Here is a 19,661-nt window from a genome sequence, read left to right on the forward strand (position 1 = left end):
ATCACAGGAGAAGCGAGCCCTCCCTCGGCTTGGTTGATCTCTACTGTGGTTCAGGGAATCAAGAGGCAAAAAGTCAAATTTTAAAGAAAAAAGTTAAAACACGAATTCCAGCACACACATCACAGTCATCAGTTATTAGTCATTTACGTCATTAGTTGCGTAAATGCAGAAGTTGTATGTTTGTGTTGCAGCTGTTACCACCAGTGGGAAAAGGGCAAGTTGTTCATGTTCAACAATATGACCTTATAAGAACTGTTTATCTAATGTCGGTCCAAACTGAAATATGAAAAACTCGCTGTTTATGAAAGTCGTTTAGAAAGAAACCACACACAGAAATAAATAAACAGAACAGCAGCTTTGTAGCATGAGTGAAATAACATTTACCACAAAAAGCTTCTGTGGTGTTTTGCAGGATTAGGTCAAATTTACCAAATCCAATTGACTCATAATGATTTGTTTCCTCTTAACTTGGTTAGCAACAGTTTTTGTTTTTTGACAACCTGATGAAAACTTTCCACAGGCCGATGGATAGTGTACTAACGGTCACCCACAATGACTAACATTTCCTGTGTGTTAAATGGTGCATTTGCAGTATCGTGCTGATACTGATGTTTGTCCGTCCGTGTGTCAGTGTGCTACCGAGAATGATAAATCAGCCTCGTCCGTTCAGTCCACTATGAATAAATTCACGTTTTAGTTTTTCTCATCAAATACGCAAAGAGATCAGAATGCTGTTTCTCGCGTGACTGACTTTATATCACTCTGCTCTTTTCCACAAATAGACAAATAAAGTTCCCACATGTGCTTGGTGTCACAGCCTGAGCAGTTTATTAGAGGATTTACATGGATTTAACTTCATCATGATCTCAGCTGTTCCAGGAACAGAGAAGACTACACCCGGACAGACGGTATTTAATGCTGGAGCCTCTCGTCATTTCCTCTTTACTCATTGCTTTATTTAAAGTTACTGTGTGTAGAGAAAACAAAACAAATGCAAGTTCAATCAGAAAAAGGGAAAAGTTTGCACACAGAGGAAGCAACGTCTACTGTATCTCCACCATGTTTTCTACATTAAATGCAACATTGTTTCCAAAGCTTTAAAGATACAAAAGCCAGTGAGAAGTTATTCAAACACAAAGGATAAAAAAAAGTTTGAGGTACTGCTGCTTCGTAGGACTTGACAATATCAACCTGAGGAGAAACCCTTCTCTAGAGACATGTGGATACAAAGAGGCAAGTTCTCGCATGTCGTTTCGAGTCATTTACAAATTCAGATATAACAGATACAGATGTTTTTCTCTGCGTGAGTGTGCAGAATCTGATGTCTTCCAATGTTTCACATTTTGTAGGGACTACTTGTTTCGACATGTACATTTACCTTCAAATATCTCACATGATTGAAATAGCACAATGATGCTGAGCTGATGCCATTCTGTGATCGCTATGTGCTCAAGGTTCCTGAAAGTAGAGCATGATTTCACAAAAGATACAAGTTTTATTTAGCTTCACCCATACTATCACTGCTCTGTGTTTCTGCCACATGGCTCCCACATTTGTATAAAAATGATATTGAGGTCCAAATCTATCTTTTGGGTCGTACAGAGTGTGAACATGTGGATGTAATCTGTGCACAGAGTGGAACGTGTCGACTTGGTTATGTCGTGACACGGTGCGACCTAATCAACTACACAACTTATTTATTGCTTGATGTTCTTATCTTGGTCTTTGGAAATGTAATGCCCCGTTACTGGGCACTTCTGGGCTTTCTGGCTCAGTGAGGTTATGTTTTCATGCCCGTTTGTTTGTTGTTCTTTTTGTTTGTGAGCAAGATTACACAAAAACAACTGAACAGATTTCCATGAACTCGTCGAAGTAAGAATGTGGTGTGGATCCAGTTCAGAGGGCAAATGCAGGAATCCGTTTTCTCTTTCTTTAACATTACAATATCTTCACTGTTTACCCAGGGAGTAATTTACAGATCTTGGGGGGAAAAGGAGGCACATTTAGGGAAACCGTGTGTGAAACCTGGTGCAGTTTGATTGTATTTAAGGGGACGGTTGGGCGTTGGCGGAGGTATGTGCTCTTTTGAATTCCATCATACTTGCATCTGTAAAATATTTGTCTCTGTATTTTAACCTGATATTTTGTGCTATTTCCTTTTTGTTGTGTTTGCGTTCAGATTCAAATCCACTGCTGATCCGAAGCTGTTGGACAGATGTTCAGTGGACTACGACTTTCAGTCTCAGTGGACCATGTTGCCATTGTTCTGCCTCTTTGAATATATCTGTCTGAAAGCATTGACAGTCAACACACATTGACTGAACAGAATCACAACAGCACATCCTGAGGGAAAATGAATCCTGTATCCCAAAGATAATGTGACGACAAAACACAAAATTCCCTTGGTAGTAAAACTGGTCAAAATATTGAAATATATGTTTGACATAAGCTACCAAAACAAAGCTCTGGAGGTCATGTAATACTTAATACACTATTATGACTGTGGGCATCTAATTTATTTCCATTATTAGAAAAATAGACTCTGTCAGAAAGTGATAAAATAATGTGTCTATGCATGTGTGTGTGTTTGTGTGTCTGTTTGGTTTATGCTGCTGGATCATCAGTGTGTGGTCCCTGGCAGCAGCTCGGCTTCTGAGGCGAACAGCTCCTTGTAGAGCGGAGGGAACAGAGAGTGAGCCGTGAGAGGGTAACGCTGACTGAACCAGCGCAGCTTCTCCATGTGAAGACTGCACAGCGATCGCAACACTGCCATCCTCTGGTACAGCTGCAGGGGACACAGACACATTTAGATGTTCACTATCTGCCATAGGAAGGTGAGCATGCACATATTCAAGGAGATAAAATGATGAAATCAGCCTTTAGCAGAGTGAGATGAATGAACAGAAAGCATTTGCTCTGTACTGAGAGACTGTACCTTGTGCAATAGACCTTCCAGGTTGTCTCGCTGTAGAATGTGTCTGAGTCCTAACTCCACGCTTCTCTGCACCCGCTGGACCCTGCCTCTGTCCTCCAGACATGGACGGTCTGCACAGAAAGACAGAAACCAAAGCATGTGAGGATTTTTTAACAATGATGCAATTCTTAGTGTGAAAAGTAATGAACCAATGTGGATTTTGTACATAGTACTATGATTATGAACAGCCACTAGATGGCGTAAAAGCTGTGGGAATGAATGAAACCATCAAAAAAGTTGCTTAAGTAATGTAAGGACGAAATACATTTAATGTAAATGTTCAGTTAAATTTAAAAAACGAATCTGTTGCATTAACTTAACAGTGGATATTGCACAAATAATATATATTGTAAAGGAATGATATTGGGTGATCAAGGAAAAGCTGAATAATGTCTATGACCCTAATTTATCCAATAACATTATTTATCTCCAGGTGAAAGATGGAGAAAACATATAAAAGGACATTAAATATACAAATCAAGACTAGTCAATGTTCAAAAATTTGTTTCTGATGCAACCTGATGATAATAGTAAAGCTTGTAGGATTTTTTTTTATAGCGTGTTCCAACGTTTCATGCTTTGGAAATGTAACATGGATGAGAGTTAGGGGAGACGTTACCTGCGTTGATCAGCACCAGAGCACTGAAGAGAGCGATCTGCTGCTCAGTGAGCTTCAGAGCGCACATGTCATGAGCGAAGTCGAACACTGCTGTGATCAAATCAGCACTCGCTGCAGGCAGAGAGACCACAGAGCACTGAAAAACCACCACATTAATATACAGGATACTGTGCTCATTGCATGAATGGTAACAGATCTGCCTTTCTGCCTCAGATTGGATCAACGTGTGAAGGTCCTCACCCAGTGACTTGAAGACCTCAACTCCAGCAAATTTCCCATCGAAGAAGACAGTGTTGTTCTCTGTGTTGAAGAACCGACACATCCTGACCAGAACCACCTCCATGGAGCCTGTGAGCAAGGGGAAGACGGGAGGAAAAGCAATCAGTCAAAAGGCCAGGGAGCAAAGAGTAAAGCATAGGGTCAGTTTCTGTAAGTGACCGGTAACCTCACCTGTCTTGAGAAGTGCAATCTGGTCGTTCTGGCTGAGCATACGGAAACCTGGGATGTGTTTCGCGAACTCCACTACATACTGCACGGCATCGGTCAGTCGAATGGCACAATGCTGCCACATGTCGTCCACTGACTGAGAGTAGGACAGAGGAAAATCACAATTAAATATCATGTTTGTCATAAAGTACAAAATCCATTTATACATGGAACCAATATCAGCTGACATTGGCTGAGAGGCAGGTCACCCATCATAGCTAATCACAGGGCCCAACATAAAAACCTTCACATTCCTATTTTTGGACAATTTAGAGTCACCAAATAACCTAACCCCAATCTGCACGTCTTTGGACAGAGGGGGGAAGCCAGAGTAGCAGGATAAAACCGACGCAGAGATTCAATCACTCTTGGAATGTGCTAACAACTTTAACCACTGTACCACCATGCCGCTCACTATACCATAAAATACAGTAATATTCCATGATACCAATACCTCTAAATTGAACATAAACTTAAAGGTTCAGTGTATAGAATGTAGGGACCTCTAGTGGTGAAGTTGCATATTTAAATCTAAAGGGGCGATTCTAGGGTAAAGAAAACAACAATTCATACAATTTAGATGAAGCACATTAGGGTTCACATCACTAGGATTATTTTATATTCAATTTCTGCCAATAGATCCCTTTCACCTGAATCTTAAACACTGGACCTTTAAGAGGAGGAAGGGGACATGTTGAAACATGTCTCTGATTTGATGGAATGTTTTGTTTTGAGGCTGTCTGCATAAAGTCATACAAACACAACAAAATGTCTGAGAACTCAAAAAAGAGGAGGAAACTGTAATCAGGTGGGTTGGTTTTACTTTGCTCTGATAGGCTTGGATCTCCTCTCTACTGAACAGCTTCCACCTGAGAGCCTGCAGCTCCCCCAATGGGAACTGGCTGGTCTCTCGGTGGGAACGCACGATACTGGCACACAGCTCATCTGAAAACAAGCAGAAGCACTCATTAATACGAAGTCTGCTACACACCTAAATGGACATGTTAGCCCTGCGTGCTGTTTGCTTACCTATGTTTCTCAGAGAGTGAGGATAAATGCTGTAGGATTCCTCCAGAGGGTTGTAGGGATGGATCGCCGTCAGATCATGAGATTGCTGTCTCAATTCAAACCCTGACACGAAGAAAAGACAAATGAGGAATAAACAAAGGAGGATGAAGTACATTGCGTTGAGTGAAGTGGGGTCAACCACCAGTGTCCCACCTCTTATGTCAGGGTGTCCATTTTGTCCCCCCCTCCCCTGGGACCTGGGTGGGGGAGAGACACCGGAGCTTCTGTAGATCATCCCTGATACCTGCGACTCGTTGGCCGAGTACACAAGGTAGGGGTGAACATTATTGGTGTAGGACAGCAGCTCAGGCTCACCAGTGACAGAGTAGGCCTGAGCCATGGGCTGGAGGAGCTGGGGAGAGCGGTCTTGCCTGGCTTTGGTGGGGAAGGACAACACAGACTGGACGTCTCCCTGAAGCTGCTGCTGATGCAGCTGCTGCTGCTGCAGCTGCCGGTGCTTCTCCACTTCGGCGATCAGAGAGTCCCGCTGACGTTTGGACATCCTTCCAAACTTCACGGCTGAGGAAGATAAGAGATAAACAGACAAAGTTAAGAAAATGAATCAAGTGTCATCTCGATCAGTTTGGGTGTGTTTAAGCCTCACCATCTCTGCTCATGCCCTGTGCCAAGCACTTCTGCAGACGGCAGTGTTGGCAGCGGTTGCGACTGGCCCGGTCGATCTGACAGTTACTTTGCCTGGAGCAGGAATAGGACACAGTGGGCTGCTGGCTGCGCCTGAAGAACCCCTGAGGGATGGAAAAATGAACGGTTAACAGTCGAACAGAGGCAGAGAGTTGAGTTACAAAAGTCTGATAACGGTACATCAATGGTTTTATAAGTTGGGACCAAGGCATGTAGTGAGGAGGACATTTTACTGTTGAACTTAACGCTGACGTGATGGTATAATCCATCAGCTTTGACATCGCTGTGTCTTTCTCTGTCATTTCAACAAAGCAGCCAAAATATATGCAAATAACTACAGTGTGTTGATATTGATCGCACTCTGATGGTTATTTAAAGAAAAAGTTCTATATCTGGTGAAATATGGGAAATGCTATTTGCTAAGTCAGTCTCAACTGGATGTTGTGTGTTATTTTTTTTTATCTTTAGTGAAAGGCCAGGCTAGCTGTTTCCCTGTTTGCAGTCTTAATGCTAAGGTAGGTTCTCATGCAGCTTGCTTCAAATTGAATGGACAGATCATGAAAGTGCTGTCAACCCTATAAATCTGAACGTGTATATGCCTTGTATGTGTGTATCTAATACATATGTTGCATTTCACCTTGCAGCCCTCGCAGGTGATGACTCCATAATGCACGCCAGAGGACTTGTCGCCGCAGATCTTGCACGGGATCGCTTCAATCTGGGCTGAGAAAACACAGGAGGTAAAAGCAGTTACCTTCACATCAATATGTCCATTATTAATATCAAACAAGTCTAAAAGTAAAGGTTGGCACTGTGAGTGAGCACTGATGCTGCATTCATTTTACCCCAGAAATTAACTGGAAAATGATTCCCACTGTGAGAACTTATGTCTTCTGCTGTACTTCCCCTGAGGCATCAACAACAATTACCTTGTGACCAGAGTCAACCAAAGGTGTTTTCCTCTGTAACACCCCTTGCGTTAATAACAATGAGCAGAACAACTTCAAATACGCTGAGGAGAGAGAGTCCTGAGAAGACGTGGAATATCTGCAAAGGGAGAAAGGCGGAGAATGTGAAGGTGTAAACCTCAGAGGCCTTTCAAGTGGTTGCCTGGCTTCTCTTTCGCTCTGACTGTCCCTCTTTCATGTCATCTCTTTCTTTGTGAATCCTTCTCTGTCTGGCTCATCAAGGACACAGATGCCAGTAATGCACTCTCTCTCCTCCATCACTGCCAGTAACGGCCGTCCCCCTCTCACCTCCCCCCGATCCCCTGATCTCTGTGAACTCTCGCCCCCCCTCGTCCTTTTTATCTTGTGGTGAATTCAGTTTTTTCAGACGTCATTAGAGTCATTAAAGGGCCACACATGTAGGAACAAAGTCTGGGTGACAGGTGTGAGAAGTTTTAGGTTTTGTCCTCATTAACGATGTCAACGAGAGGATTGGAGGACCGTGCATCACATACTGTATAATTCATGTTTTATGATATATATTCAAAGCCTCAACAATCTCCTCTTCTACCTTCTTCTCTTGCCTTCTACCATGCACTGTGATCGTCCTCTGCAACTCAAGCTGACGCTGATGCTCATGCACGGCAGCGTTTCCGCGCACAACTGTGTCAGATTTGCTTTCGAGTGTGTGTTAGTGTGTCAGTGTGTTCCCTTTTTGTCTCGTGCAACAGGGATCACCCCGAGGCTCCTGAGGAAGTCGGTCGGCCTCGGGTGAAACACGTTCACATGAAGATAATGAAGCAGTATTAACCACTGCAGGGCAGATTAGTTCTGCGGCTGCTGCCACTAATCGAGGCGACTGATCAACCTCAAGACCGACCATGATAAGGGTTAAAGAGTGTCACACATTTTAAAAAGACAACTCGGTGATTTAACGCTCAGTGGAAATGTTTTTCTGCAAACTAAATATCATCGGTGGTCTCTCTCTCTTTTTTTTTTTGCTATTTCAGTTCTGATTGTCAACCTCAAACGACAGGAAATCCACCGACACCCACGACCTTTCACTGTTCACGCACACAAAAAGACACACAGCAATCACAAACACTTCTCCTCCCAGAACTTTCCACGCAATCGTGTGGCTCTGATCATCCTCAACTTGATAAAGATGTTACACTCAACACAAAGCATGTTATCTGAGGCGGCATCAGGTGAAATCAAGACTTCTTTTTGGTGCTAAAATAAAATGAAAAGTAATAATGGAGCTCTAGCTGTTAAAGGAACTTGACTTGATACCAATCTCGTCCTTTTTTTGGTCTCTTCTTCTTATCTCTAGCCACAGACCAAGACCGTTCAAAACCAGAATCTCCCTGTGTGTGTATGCGTGTGTGCATGTGTGTGCGAGAGAGAGAGAGAGAGATAAAGATATGAAAATAATGAATAAGACCTAATCCACCAACTGTATGTTTCATCCCTAAGGGTTACTTTGACTGTTAAATACAATGCAGTGCTTGTTTTAAATAAAAATGTACATGAAATTTAAAGTTTTTTTCTTTTGCTGCCGATATATCCTCTCAGGCCGCTTCCAAACCCAATATGATATAATAATATAATATTGTAGATATTATCTGCTTCTGTGCACAAGAGAAAAATGAACTGTAGCACTTCTTGGCAAAATGCTTTTTTCCAACTTAACCATCAAAAATGAGACCAAACAACAACTGACCCCTAACATATTTTTGTGAGTTGATGAAGCTAGAGAATTTTTTTCTCTTACGCTGATGTGAAAAACCAGAAGAGGTTTGAGTACAGTATATTTGCAGCGATGGAAGATTCTGGTTTGCTGGTGGAAATAAACGAGTGCCACCTCCCCCACTCCCCCCCCCCCCCCCCCCCCCCGTGCAAAGTATACCAAGGTGCCGCCACAGAGACAACCTGATTTACGTCTTTCAATCAGGATTTCAAGTCTCATCACTGACTTTCTACTTAAAACACATCGTTTTCGGAGTTGTCGTACAAACAGCGGAAGATGTGTGAAATGATGGTTCTGTGTACGATACATTAAGAGAAACCTTTGGGAGAAAGAAGCCGCATTTCAATGAAAGGCTTCAACCCAGAAATGCTGAATTTAGCACTTTCACTTGAAATTTGTGTGGCAAATGGGGGGGGGACGACACAGATTGCTACTAAACTGTTCAGAGTCTGCCTGAAATCACCTTGTCAGCAGTCTGTTCTGTTGACTGTAAACGGACAGAAAACCTCAACCTTCCTCTGACGGAAGCTTACCTTTGGTGTATACGCACGCAAGAGTACAAACAGTGTTTGTACACACACAAACACACACACAGACTAACATACAGTGGTCTTATAAACAGCTCAACCAATCAATAGTTTTTGTATAACAGGTTATTTAGTCCCAGTTTGGGAGAAATACAAACTGTTTATGATCATTTCATTTATCTTTATCTCTCTAGTCAAAGCTTCTCAGAAATCACGAAACATTATTCAAAAGCAAGCAAATAATATTTTGAAAAAGATTGTGTATCTCTTGGTAGATATATGCAACATTTAAGCTATTGTATCAAATTCTATATGTTAATGTTTTTCAAAAGCTTTTTAAAAGATTAATTAATTTATTAATAGGCGTTTTATATATATTTAAACAATCCTTTTCTCATGTTTTTTGTATTAAACGATACAATATATATAAATATTGCGTACAAAATATCATACTACATATAAATACATACTATACTATTTATATTCATTGGTCCAGTCGCACAAAGGTTAATACAATCTATACAATAAATTTCTCTTACATGCAACATTTTTATTTTTATTTAAATCTGAAATGATTTTCTTTACAAGAAGTTATAACTGAGGCCTGTAATCTATATTATATAATTCCTTCAAATAACTTTTATGATTTTTGGAAGTAAACATTTTTACTGCCAATAATAACAATTTGGGTTATTTTAGAAAGTCTTTCACCGCCTTCGTCTGTACTGAATATTTCTGATCAGAAAAGGTTTACGGGTTAGCACGGGTGTGAAGTATCTTTATGTTTTTGAACCAGACCGTTACATTACTGTGAGAACTCCTTCACTGCTGGGCTTCAGTCAATATTGACAACAATAAAACATCTAATTATCAAAATTACCCACAGTGTCTTATGTGAGGCAAACATATTATCTACGCAGATCTGAAAACCAATTAACATAACTTTTAAATGCCGAGCGCTTATAGGGGGATTGACAGCCGTGATGATTTGACGGTAGCAAAGGATATGAAGCAGCTCAACTGTTGTATTTCGTTCACCATATTTTGGGAGAGAATGTGTCACCTGCGATTTTGATGTTCACTTTGATCTGAAGCCAAACGCCTCTGCTGCTTTGGATGCACTGTGCAGGTTTCTGCACACGGAGAAACAAGGAAATCCTTTCTGATAGAGAAACGCTAAAAGAATGGACACAGGAATACCCCGAACGCAACAACAAAGCCTTACGAAGTGTGTGTGTGTGAGTGCATATTAGGCAAATGTGTGGTACAGAGCCCTTCGTGAGTGTGTAGTGGGAGAAAATGAATAGTTTTCCGGTTGATGTGAAGACACAGAAATGTGGAGTTATATTTTCAGCCTCTTCCTTCATCGTCATGCACACAGTATCCAGACACAGCTGTGGGCCTGAGATGTTACATCTCAGCGCCATCTAACAAGCAGCTGCACATCTATGCGTGTGCACGTGTGAGTGTTTGCATGTTGCAAGAGAATGTGCGTGTGTGAGTAAGCAGCTTGCATATTGAACATTCACTATTTCTCATGATGTATTACTTCTCCCCCTCTTTATGCTTAAATTCTCTTAATTGTGAATATCTGTGTTAGAAATGAAATTCATTACTATTTTACATGAACACATTTTAACAATATAATAATTTACTATGCTTCCTGTCTACTGTATGCGTGTGGAGTCAGTCCATTCAAACTGATGCACCGCGGTCGTGAAGCATCCTGTTTTCCTGTCTCTTTCGTTTTTAAATTGCCGTGAGTTTGTATTTGCAAAAACATTTGTCATATTATAACCTGCTCTATTGGATCACTATGGAAATATGATTAGTGTAAACGAAGGAGAGGCAAACATATGGCATTCGTTTTTTTAAATGTCAAACTCTTTCTATAACTTATTTCCCTGATTCTCACCCTTTAAAATCAGCTCAGTTTCTGACCTGAGGTGCACTGTATATGTGGTAGAGAGAGAGAGAGAGGAAATACCTGAGATATGATTCAAATCCAAAATCCATCAAAGGGAGCTAAGACTTGAGTCATATCACTAAACCAGAAAACTGAAACACACAAATCAATGTGAATGTAGCCAACAGTCAGCCAATCAAGAATTCAACAGAGGTCTGATTGAGTTTCAAAACAAAGACCATCAGTGCTTATACAGTATATTTAAAAACTTTCAAACTGTAAGTACTTCGATGTGTGTGTGTGTGTCTGTGTGTGTGTGTGTGTGTGTGGTGTGTGTGTATGTGTGTGTGTTTGTGTGTCGGATTTGTAATAGATACTCTATATTAGAGAAAATATATATTTGGCTGATTGAAGCATAATCATCCAATAAAGCACAGAAAATGATAAATATATACCTACAGAAAAATGTGAATTCAGACATTAGAATAAATCAAATAGAAAAGTGGGAACTTGAATGAAAAGCTCAATCACACGAGATGATAAAGTCAAAGTAAGTTGACAAGTTTGACGCCATAAATGTCTGCATGAATTCACGGTTAGTTTATGAATCTGATAAAATCTTAAATGAAGATGCAGCTATTTATATCGTTAACGTGTTAGTCATCATCGTGATGACCAAAACCTATAACCTTAAAACAGCCGCGTTGCAGTCCTGGCAACTCTCAATCACTCTCAAATCAGGGTGTATTAGAGCGAAACGATGACAAAAAAAAGAAGGTATTTAATCAGATTGATAAAATATCCTTGATTGTACTCCCCCCCACACAAACACACACCCTCACATACACAGCAAAGAACTTCATGCCTACCTCGCATCATCATCACTCCTCCACTTGTCTCAGACGTTTGGCCCACTTTCACAAAGTCACTTTGTCTGACAATATTCTTTCTTTAGACTCTAGTTTTCTTCCCTCGCACCACCTACTCTTACACCCTTTCCTCTCCTTCTTCTTTTGTCGTCCTTCAGCGAGTCTGCTCGGGTGCTGACTGCCGCTTCAGCGCACATATTCAGACTTTTGTGTGTCAGTCACCGCCTCACCTTCCTTGTTAGCGTGTGCGTGTATGCGTGCATATGTGTGTGTGTGTGTGTGTACGTGTGTGTGTGTGTGAGAGAGAGAGATCGTGAGAGAGAGACACTGAAAGGGGGGGACTGTCCCCTTACTTGACTTTTTTCTCAAGGTACTTTTTCCTTATATCTTTGTTGTTATCTGTCACCCCCTCACTCTGCACCAAACATCAAAAAATGTACTTCAAATGGTCTGGCACCTTTAAAACTGCCTGAGAACTTTAATCAAAGCACTTTCAACAGGCATAACAGGGGAGGCAGAGAAAAACACGCAAGTTACATAGTAAGATATTATTTATTCTCAACCTCACAATTGTCCCTTTGCTTCAAATGCAAATGAGTGATTCACTGACAGTGAGGTATTAATTCATCAATAAAGGAATCATTTCTTCTTGCAGCAGCTTCAGGTTCTTCCAAACTTGACTCTTTAACTAACTCAGATCTGTTACGTGGGTAAAAGTACCGAAACCACACTATTAAAAAAGTGAAACGTGTTTTCTCACAGAACTGTGTCTTATGAGCAGCACTTGAATATATTGACTCAGTGACCATCCATCACAGCATTCCACAGTGCCAAGTCCCTAAGACCACAATGGTGATGATTCCTCAGATATGTGTATATATAGTACATGGACACACTCACTCACCCAGCCATAAACGCATTATTATTTATGCCCAGTTTGTTTATTATCACGCAACCTTACATGCGGATTGGTAGTGTGTTACGTGCAACATCTCAACACTTGATAACACACCCAGGTGTGCTAGAGTGGCGCTAAACCAAAGAAGTTAAAAAAAGACGAGATGTTATCGCTGTCTGCATTCAGATGCCAAATTGCCAAAGCCATAGCAGTTTGTGTGTGTGTGTGTGTGTGTGTGTGTGTGGCGGGCAGCGCAGGTGCAACACACAGCACACACTGCGCTGCTGATGGCCCAACTCCAATGATACCACAGTGTGTGTGTGTATATGTGTGTATATATGTGTGTGTGTGTGTGTGTGTTGCTGTACAGGTGCAAATGTTATATGTTCAACTAACTTTAGCGTTAACCACAATGCATGCACAAATATCTAGCACAAACACAAGCAATGCTCCCGCACACAGACACACACATGCTAACATTCACACACACACAGAGTTTACATAGAGAACTTACTCAAATGAGTCTTCTTGGACAAGGCTCCTCCTGATGCAACAAAAAGACGCAGTTAGTGAATCAAAGCTGAGCAACACTAAACTTAAAATCGAAGCTTTACTACGAGCTCCAACACACAAGCACGCAGGTGACCGTTTTAATTTTCGAAAACCACAATGTGCCGTTTACTCGTGAGGTTTTCACATCAACCTTTCGTTAGAATAAACTTAATGAGGTTAAACCCAGGACTAAACCACATTTTCCAATAATACTTATTTTTTTTGCTTTAAATTAAATATTTTTATAGCTGCCTAACTTTACTTAATTATGTCCTTTTACTCAAATCCACACTTCGACTAGATTACCAATATAAAATATGTCCATTTTACTCCTCTACATTTGAGTTGCAATGTAAAAATTGCCAAAATTATGCAGACACAACACAAACTCATGCATCAATAGTGATCCATTAATAATTCAACACTGATTTGGCGGATTTTACACAACAACAACTTTTAAATTCGATACTTAAAGGACAGTGTGTTGCCAATAATTCTGTGACTTAAGTAAAAATTTGTAAACAGGACCTTTTTACTTGTAATGGAGTATTTCCATAATTTTACATTGCTTCTTCCACCTACATAAATGATCTGAATACTGCTTCTGTCACAGAAAGTTGCATGGTTAGCTCCGTGGTGAAACTATTTATGTAACAAATACACTAGCAATGCTAAAATCGATTAACATATATAATATACTATTAATATGTAATAGAACTTATTTAAAACACAGGGTCAGCTTCTAACCAAGAGATCAAACAATGTGAAAGAAATGTAAAAAGACTTGAAGTTAAAACCGATTTGACTGTGACAGACTCTTGATTGTGAACTCATCGTGGCAGTTTAAAAGAGGGTTTGCAGTATCTTATGTACAAAGAGCTGTGGGCTGATAAGAAGCCCTGGTGATGGCAGAGGTGAAATTAAAGGATTCCTATTTAAAGTGCTCTGTCTATGTTATGTTCATGTGACTCTTCGGCGCACATGTACACACACACGTACACACACGTACACGTACACACACGTACACACACACACACACACACACACACACACACACACACACACACACACACACACACACACACACACACACACACACACACACACACACACAGGAGATAAGGACGGTGGGTGTCTGAGAAGTTATAAGTCCTCCTTTTTTTCTGCCTGTTTGACCGCAATTGTGAGAAAGTCTGAATCGCAGTGAACGTGAGAAAACGTATGGAGAGTCGGTTCAGAACCAGGGTGTTTATTTCTGTTTGTGAGTGTGAGACACTGTAGGGGGTTGTAGGCAGGAGAGATAAGCATCAGTGGAAGATGCAGAGCTGTAGCCAGTCTTGGTCTGGCGCCTGAAAAGGCCCTCTGTGGTTTCCACTGTTTTCCTCCTCTCATCAAATCACTTTTGCTACATAAGCAGAAAGCAAGGAATGAAAGCAGAGCAGTGCACACACACACGGAAAATGTCAAGAAATTTCAACACTGAGCAAACGACCCGTTACGATTTGCTAAGTAAAGGTGAAAAGAAATCAAATTCAATCAGCATTAAAAAGGACAATGAAGGAATAAATAAAAGCATCATTATCAAATTGAAAGCAATGTGAATTTTTATTTACTGATGGATTTACCACAGTAAATATGTTTAACAATTTCAATACATTGCAGTGATGTGTTTGAGGTTTCATCAGTCACAGAAACGTATCTTCGTCCTTGAAATACATGAATATGATTTGGTTTGTTTGTTTGATGGAACAACAACAACCACAGGATGGATTTTTCTATGAAACATTATGGAGGGATGTGATTTGGGTCTGGGAAGAACCCATTACATTTTGGTGCACATCCAGATAAGGGGTCGGATCCAGGAGTTTTAAATTAATTATTTAAAAATTGTAAGATCAATCAAAATGATTCAGGTTGAGGTCACCTGCAGCAAAACTCTATTCACCGTCTTTCATTCATTTTTTTTATAATACTATAAAATTAAAGTTGATCTCTGTGTAGAATAGAATAAACAGTTGTGGTCAGAGGCTAATGGTGAAAACAGGATCTCATGATATCAGCAACAGCTGCATCTGTACAGATTGCATTTCCCATTTAACCACACACACATATCAGTCTCACAAAATGAGAATGTATGACCCGATGACTACAGCGGGACAAACATCAACACAACTCATCAGTCGAAATCGCACTAACGTCTCAACCCTCTGACATCTACGCTGACTATTGAAGTGACAGTTGCTGCGTTACATAACAACAGTGAAGATCAGTGAACCCAGAGAGTAGGCCCACAACTTTGCCTGAATACAAAACATGATGTATCCTACTATAAAAACATATATAGTAATGTAAATACATTACAACTATCATACAGATACTGCTAGTTTTATTGAATTCATGCTGTTGATAAAACTAGTGGAACAACTATGTAAACCCAAAAAAGAGAAAAAAATAAAATAAAATTACCTATACTTATGTAAATTTGCTTAACAGCAAGCTTGATAAGTTAAGTTTGGATGTTGGTCAGGATTAGTGTGAATTGTCAAACTCCGGCGCTAATAAAAGCTATCTAAGAATCCTGTGTTCCTAAATCAGCCATAAAAATTAAATTAAAAAACTATTATTAATATGAAATAAACCTAAACTCGCAGTTAGTGAGGCGAAGTAATTTTTTAGTAACCAAATGACAGCATAGTTTCAAGGGGATTAAAATTAAAATAACACATTTGAAATTATGTCAATTTTTGTCTGATAAAACTAAATGCCAATTCATCTTTATGAAAATGCATAAAATTGCTGTAAAATCATGAGGCCAGATTTTTTTTATCACTTTGGTTTGGTTGAGAGATACTGTTACAACAGCCACTGATATTAGGGTAAAAAGTTACTGCAGAATAAAAACAATCTAAAGTATGTGAAGGAGAGGACTGGATCCACAATAGATCCCTGAGGGACACCGCAGACACTTTGCATCCAATAATAAACAGGAGCAGAGATTTACCCTGCACAGGCAGGAGGTGAAGCAATGTCAAGCAGTGCCAGAGAAGCAAACCTGTTGCTCAAGAAAAATGAAAAGACACCCACAGCAGCCACTAAACCAACACACTCATCACGGTGAGATGAGCCTCCTCAGCAGAAAGAAAACTGTGGAACCACACTGAAACTCCACCTTAACCAGATTAAAACACCATTACAGCAGTTCCAGTACCTGCTCTGTAGCTGCCGGGTTTTTTTTTCTTACACAATCCTTTAACCCTGTAACGTCCAGTTCTCACATTTGATTTAGCTGCAAGTTTGCATGATTTTAGGCACAAAAATATGAGGAATGACTTCATCCTTCAATGGATGTATATCATTCAAGCCTCCACAGTACATACTATACTTCAATACTGATATATGTTATTTTGTTTCTTTCTATGATATAGTGTGAGTTAATCCTCTCTATTAAGGACAAAAGACATAAAACATAGTCTACATAGTCAGAATGGAAGTAGATTATTAAAGAGACATCTTGTTTTTGTGTTTTACAGAAGAAACAGATGTCTCAGAGGCAGATTCCCCCCAAATACACCCAAAACTACACGTCCATGGCTCCATATCCTTGGTGTTGACTAACTGTTCATTTAAATAGAATTTAAATTGCAGGAATTTGATTCTGAATGGATCATGACTCGTCTGTGATCCTCCAACTTTGACTCGAGTAACGGATGTAAATCCATGGTCCACCTCTTTATTCTTTCCTTCAGTCAGTCACTTCACATCCATAACCAGAGCCCGAACATGTTATCCTAACAGTCGTTCTTGTTATAGCAGCGATCTGTTTCTCCATGCTATTTGACAAGAAGGAAAGGTGTACAGTGGGTTTCTGTGGCAGAGGGACATAGTGTCTTATCTCCGCTGACAGCCAACGGCTTGATTTTAGCCACGGCCAGGCTTTGAATAGAAAAGCATTGACCAAAAAAAGAAGCAAAAAATAAAACCTAATCCCCGGGGATTACTCGGATTTACAGCCATTCTTACCCACTCACAGCACCTTAACCACACCCCAGTGAAAGGGATGAGGAGGGTTTACGAGGTAAAGATGGATGAGAGTGCAGGGAAAGAAGATAATAGTGGACACGGTAACAGGGAGTGAGAGAAAGTGGTGGAGCCGGTGAGGGGAAAGTTGAGCGCAGGGAGTGGACACAGATGGCATGGTTATTTCTTTTAAATTTGCGGATTGTTGCTCCTGAGTGAAAGGTTCTGGTTTTAAACTCTGATAATTGACAAACAGTTGATAAACAGCAAAACATTTGTCATACCTGAGGAGGATCAATTTGGTGTTGAATGTGTTATTGTGGGGGATTTCTCCAATTTGGGATCAATGAAGGACATCCATTCATCCATATCTCCTCAATGTGCTCGCACAATGGATATGCAATATAGCAATAGGTCTAGTGAACTTTTGTTATATTTGCATTGACATAAATTATACTGTGATAAATCTTGATTTGTTTTTTTCAGCCAGTCCTGGATGAGGGGAGACACACACAAGGTTCTCATAGAATAACACTTGAGAGTATGAAGACCCAACTAAAACAGTTTCATGTCACTTGTGCGGTCTTCAATCTTCGTGAGGCCTGCTCATGCCTCAGCAGAGAGAGAGAGAGAGAAAGAGAGAGAGAGAGAGAGAGAGAGAGAGAGAGAGAGAGTCCTCAGTGATGCAGCCTCTCACCTCTCTTGATAGGGGTGTCAGCGGGGGGCACGTCTGGATCCTCATATTCCATAACTCCCCTGTGGAAACACTTCACGGCCCTGCACACAGACACACACAGACACACACACGTTGGCTAAGTCAGGCTGTTTGTGAACTCCACCTGCTGACACTATACCTGCAGAAAATATAGAATGACATAAAACTACCTGTTGGTTGTTTCTAGCGCTCAGGTCGGCGCAGGCATTTGAATACGTGCACGGCCATCTCCTCCTCTTCCTCCTCGTCCTCCTCTTCCAGTCCTTTACAGCGGCTCCCAAAACTCGACGGTCATCGTCCTCACTTCTCCGGGCCCCTACTCCACTCTCGTCCTCCTCGTGTGCGCTTGTTTTGTGAAATAATCTAATTTCCAGCCCGACAACTGAGGCAGCAGCAGCGCCAGAGAGGAGCGAGGGCAGCTGGACCGTCCGGCCGAACACAGGACGTGCGCTCCGGCTCCCTCCCTCCCCCCGCGCGCTCTCTGTGCGCCCTGACCATCCCGGGCTGGAGAGAGTTATGTCACCGGCTCTTACGTAACGACAGCGGATCGGGTTTTGCTCTGTGGCGCTCAGTTGAGAAATATAATCCCATGATGCTGCTGCTGCTGCTGCCACGAATGTCCGCCACACTAATTGAGAGAATACACAATGAGCAGAGGACGCATTAGATGCCAGCGCATGGTTTAAATCCCTCTTCATAAAATTGGTGTAAATTTAGAAGCTTGTCAGGACCTACAGCCCTCAGCACATGTCTATATGCAGACGCTGGTTTACTTATAATGGGCCTATGTGATGCATCATTAAAAAAGAGGCAATTCATATCATTTGTTAAGTAATCGGTATAAAAGAAACAATGTATACAAGTATAAAAATATATAAAAACTTAGATGTTTCATAATAAATTACAATGGGAATAGACTATATCTGTAAGTGCAGCATTTGAGTAAATGTAAACTATTTAGTTACTGTTACAGTATTGCACTTTATTACAGTAACTGTTTTCTATACTCCGATACGTTTTAGATGCAAATACTGAAAATATAAAGTATTTTTTACTTCACCAGATGTATCTGTCAACTCAAGTTTAAACAAAAACACAATATTGGCTTTTAAAATATGGATTCTTATATATTATGTTCACTGTACTACTTTTACTCAATGCCACTTCTAGCACTGTAATAGGCCAGACTGCTTTCAATGGCTGTGATGTCCCAGGAGAAGCATCTCTATAGTATTGATAAGTGATAGGCATCATAGGGGCCCACCCACTAAATCAAACATATACTACTTAGTGATTTGTTTAGTTAATTATTTGGAACACAATAAAAAAACTCAAAATGCAATATTACTATTAATATGCCTATTAAGTCCGGGTTGTCTGATGACTCAGCAGTGGTTGGGTGTATAAGTGATAGGAGGGAGGTCGAGTACAGGTAGAAATCCTCTGCTTCTGAATATGGCCACGACCAGAGAGATGTTGATCGGCTTCAGGAGGAAGAGGACGGTTTCACAGCCACTGCGTATTCTGGGAGAGGATGTCGGCACAGTGGAGGATTACCAGTACCTGGGCGTCCACATCAACAACAGACTGAAGAGGAAAACAAACACAGATGCTGTGTACAAGATATTTATTTATTTTAGTCATGTTCCTAACTTTACTTTTCAAACAATTGCTGCAATTTTGCACAGGTA

General features: G+C 40.7%; 1 protein-coding gene across 6 annotated transcripts; it reads right to left on the bottom strand.

The window, feature by feature from the left end:
* Positions 1–805: 805 nt before the first annotated feature.
* On the bottom strand, positions 806–18,421 carry rorc (RAR-related orphan receptor C). 6 transcript variants are annotated; one of them, XM_053433546.1, is made up of 13 exons: positions 18,141–18,421; positions 17,953–18,032; positions 13,201–13,230; positions 6,427–6,512; positions 5,752–5,893; positions 5,463–5,666; positions 5,109–5,210; positions 4,903–5,024; positions 4,044–4,176; positions 3,834–3,941; positions 3,594–3,704; positions 2,936–3,045; positions 806–2,785 (listed from the first exon to the last, which is right to left on the bottom strand). In XM_053433546.1, exons 2-13 carry the CDS (start codon positions 18,002–18,004, stop codon positions 2,621–2,623), a joined length of 1,365 nt encoding a protein of 454 aa, XP_053289521.1. In that variant the 5' UTR covers positions 18,005–18,032; positions 18,141–18,421; the 3' UTR covers positions 806–2,620. The 6 variants fall into 6 exon arrangements, with proteins under 6 accessions (XP_053289521.1, XP_053289516.1, XP_053289523.1 ...); XM_053433541.1 differs by having other exon boundaries at positions 5,301–5,666; XM_053433548.1 differs by lacking the exon at positions 18,141–18,421 and adding an exon at positions 6,719–6,836 and having other exon boundaries at positions 5,301–5,666; positions 17,953–18,002.
* Positions 18,422–19,661: the final 1,240 nt, after the last annotated feature.

The sequence above is a fragment of the Pleuronectes platessa genome, chromosome 10 (assembly GCF_947347685.1).
Source record: "Pleuronectes platessa chromosome 10, fPlePla1.1, whole genome shotgun sequence".
NCBI lineage: Eukaryota > Metazoa > Chordata > Actinopteri > Pleuronectiformes > Pleuronectidae > Pleuronectes > Pleuronectes platessa.

Bases quoted from the DNA above. Each gene is read 5' to 3' on its own strand.
- rorc (XM_053433541.1), bottom strand. From the start codon at position 18,004: ATGGAATATGAGGATCCAGACGTGCCCCCCGCTGACACCCCTATCAAG. The intron at 6,513-13,200 runs GTAAGTTCTCTA...GTGTTTTCTCAG, and splicing joins GTCCAAGAAGACTCATTTGA to CCCAGATTGAAGCGATCCCG. The intron at 4,177-4,902 runs GTAAAACCAACC...TCCTACTCTCAG, and splicing joins TCCAAGCCTATCAGAGCAAA to TCAGTGGACGACATGTGGCA.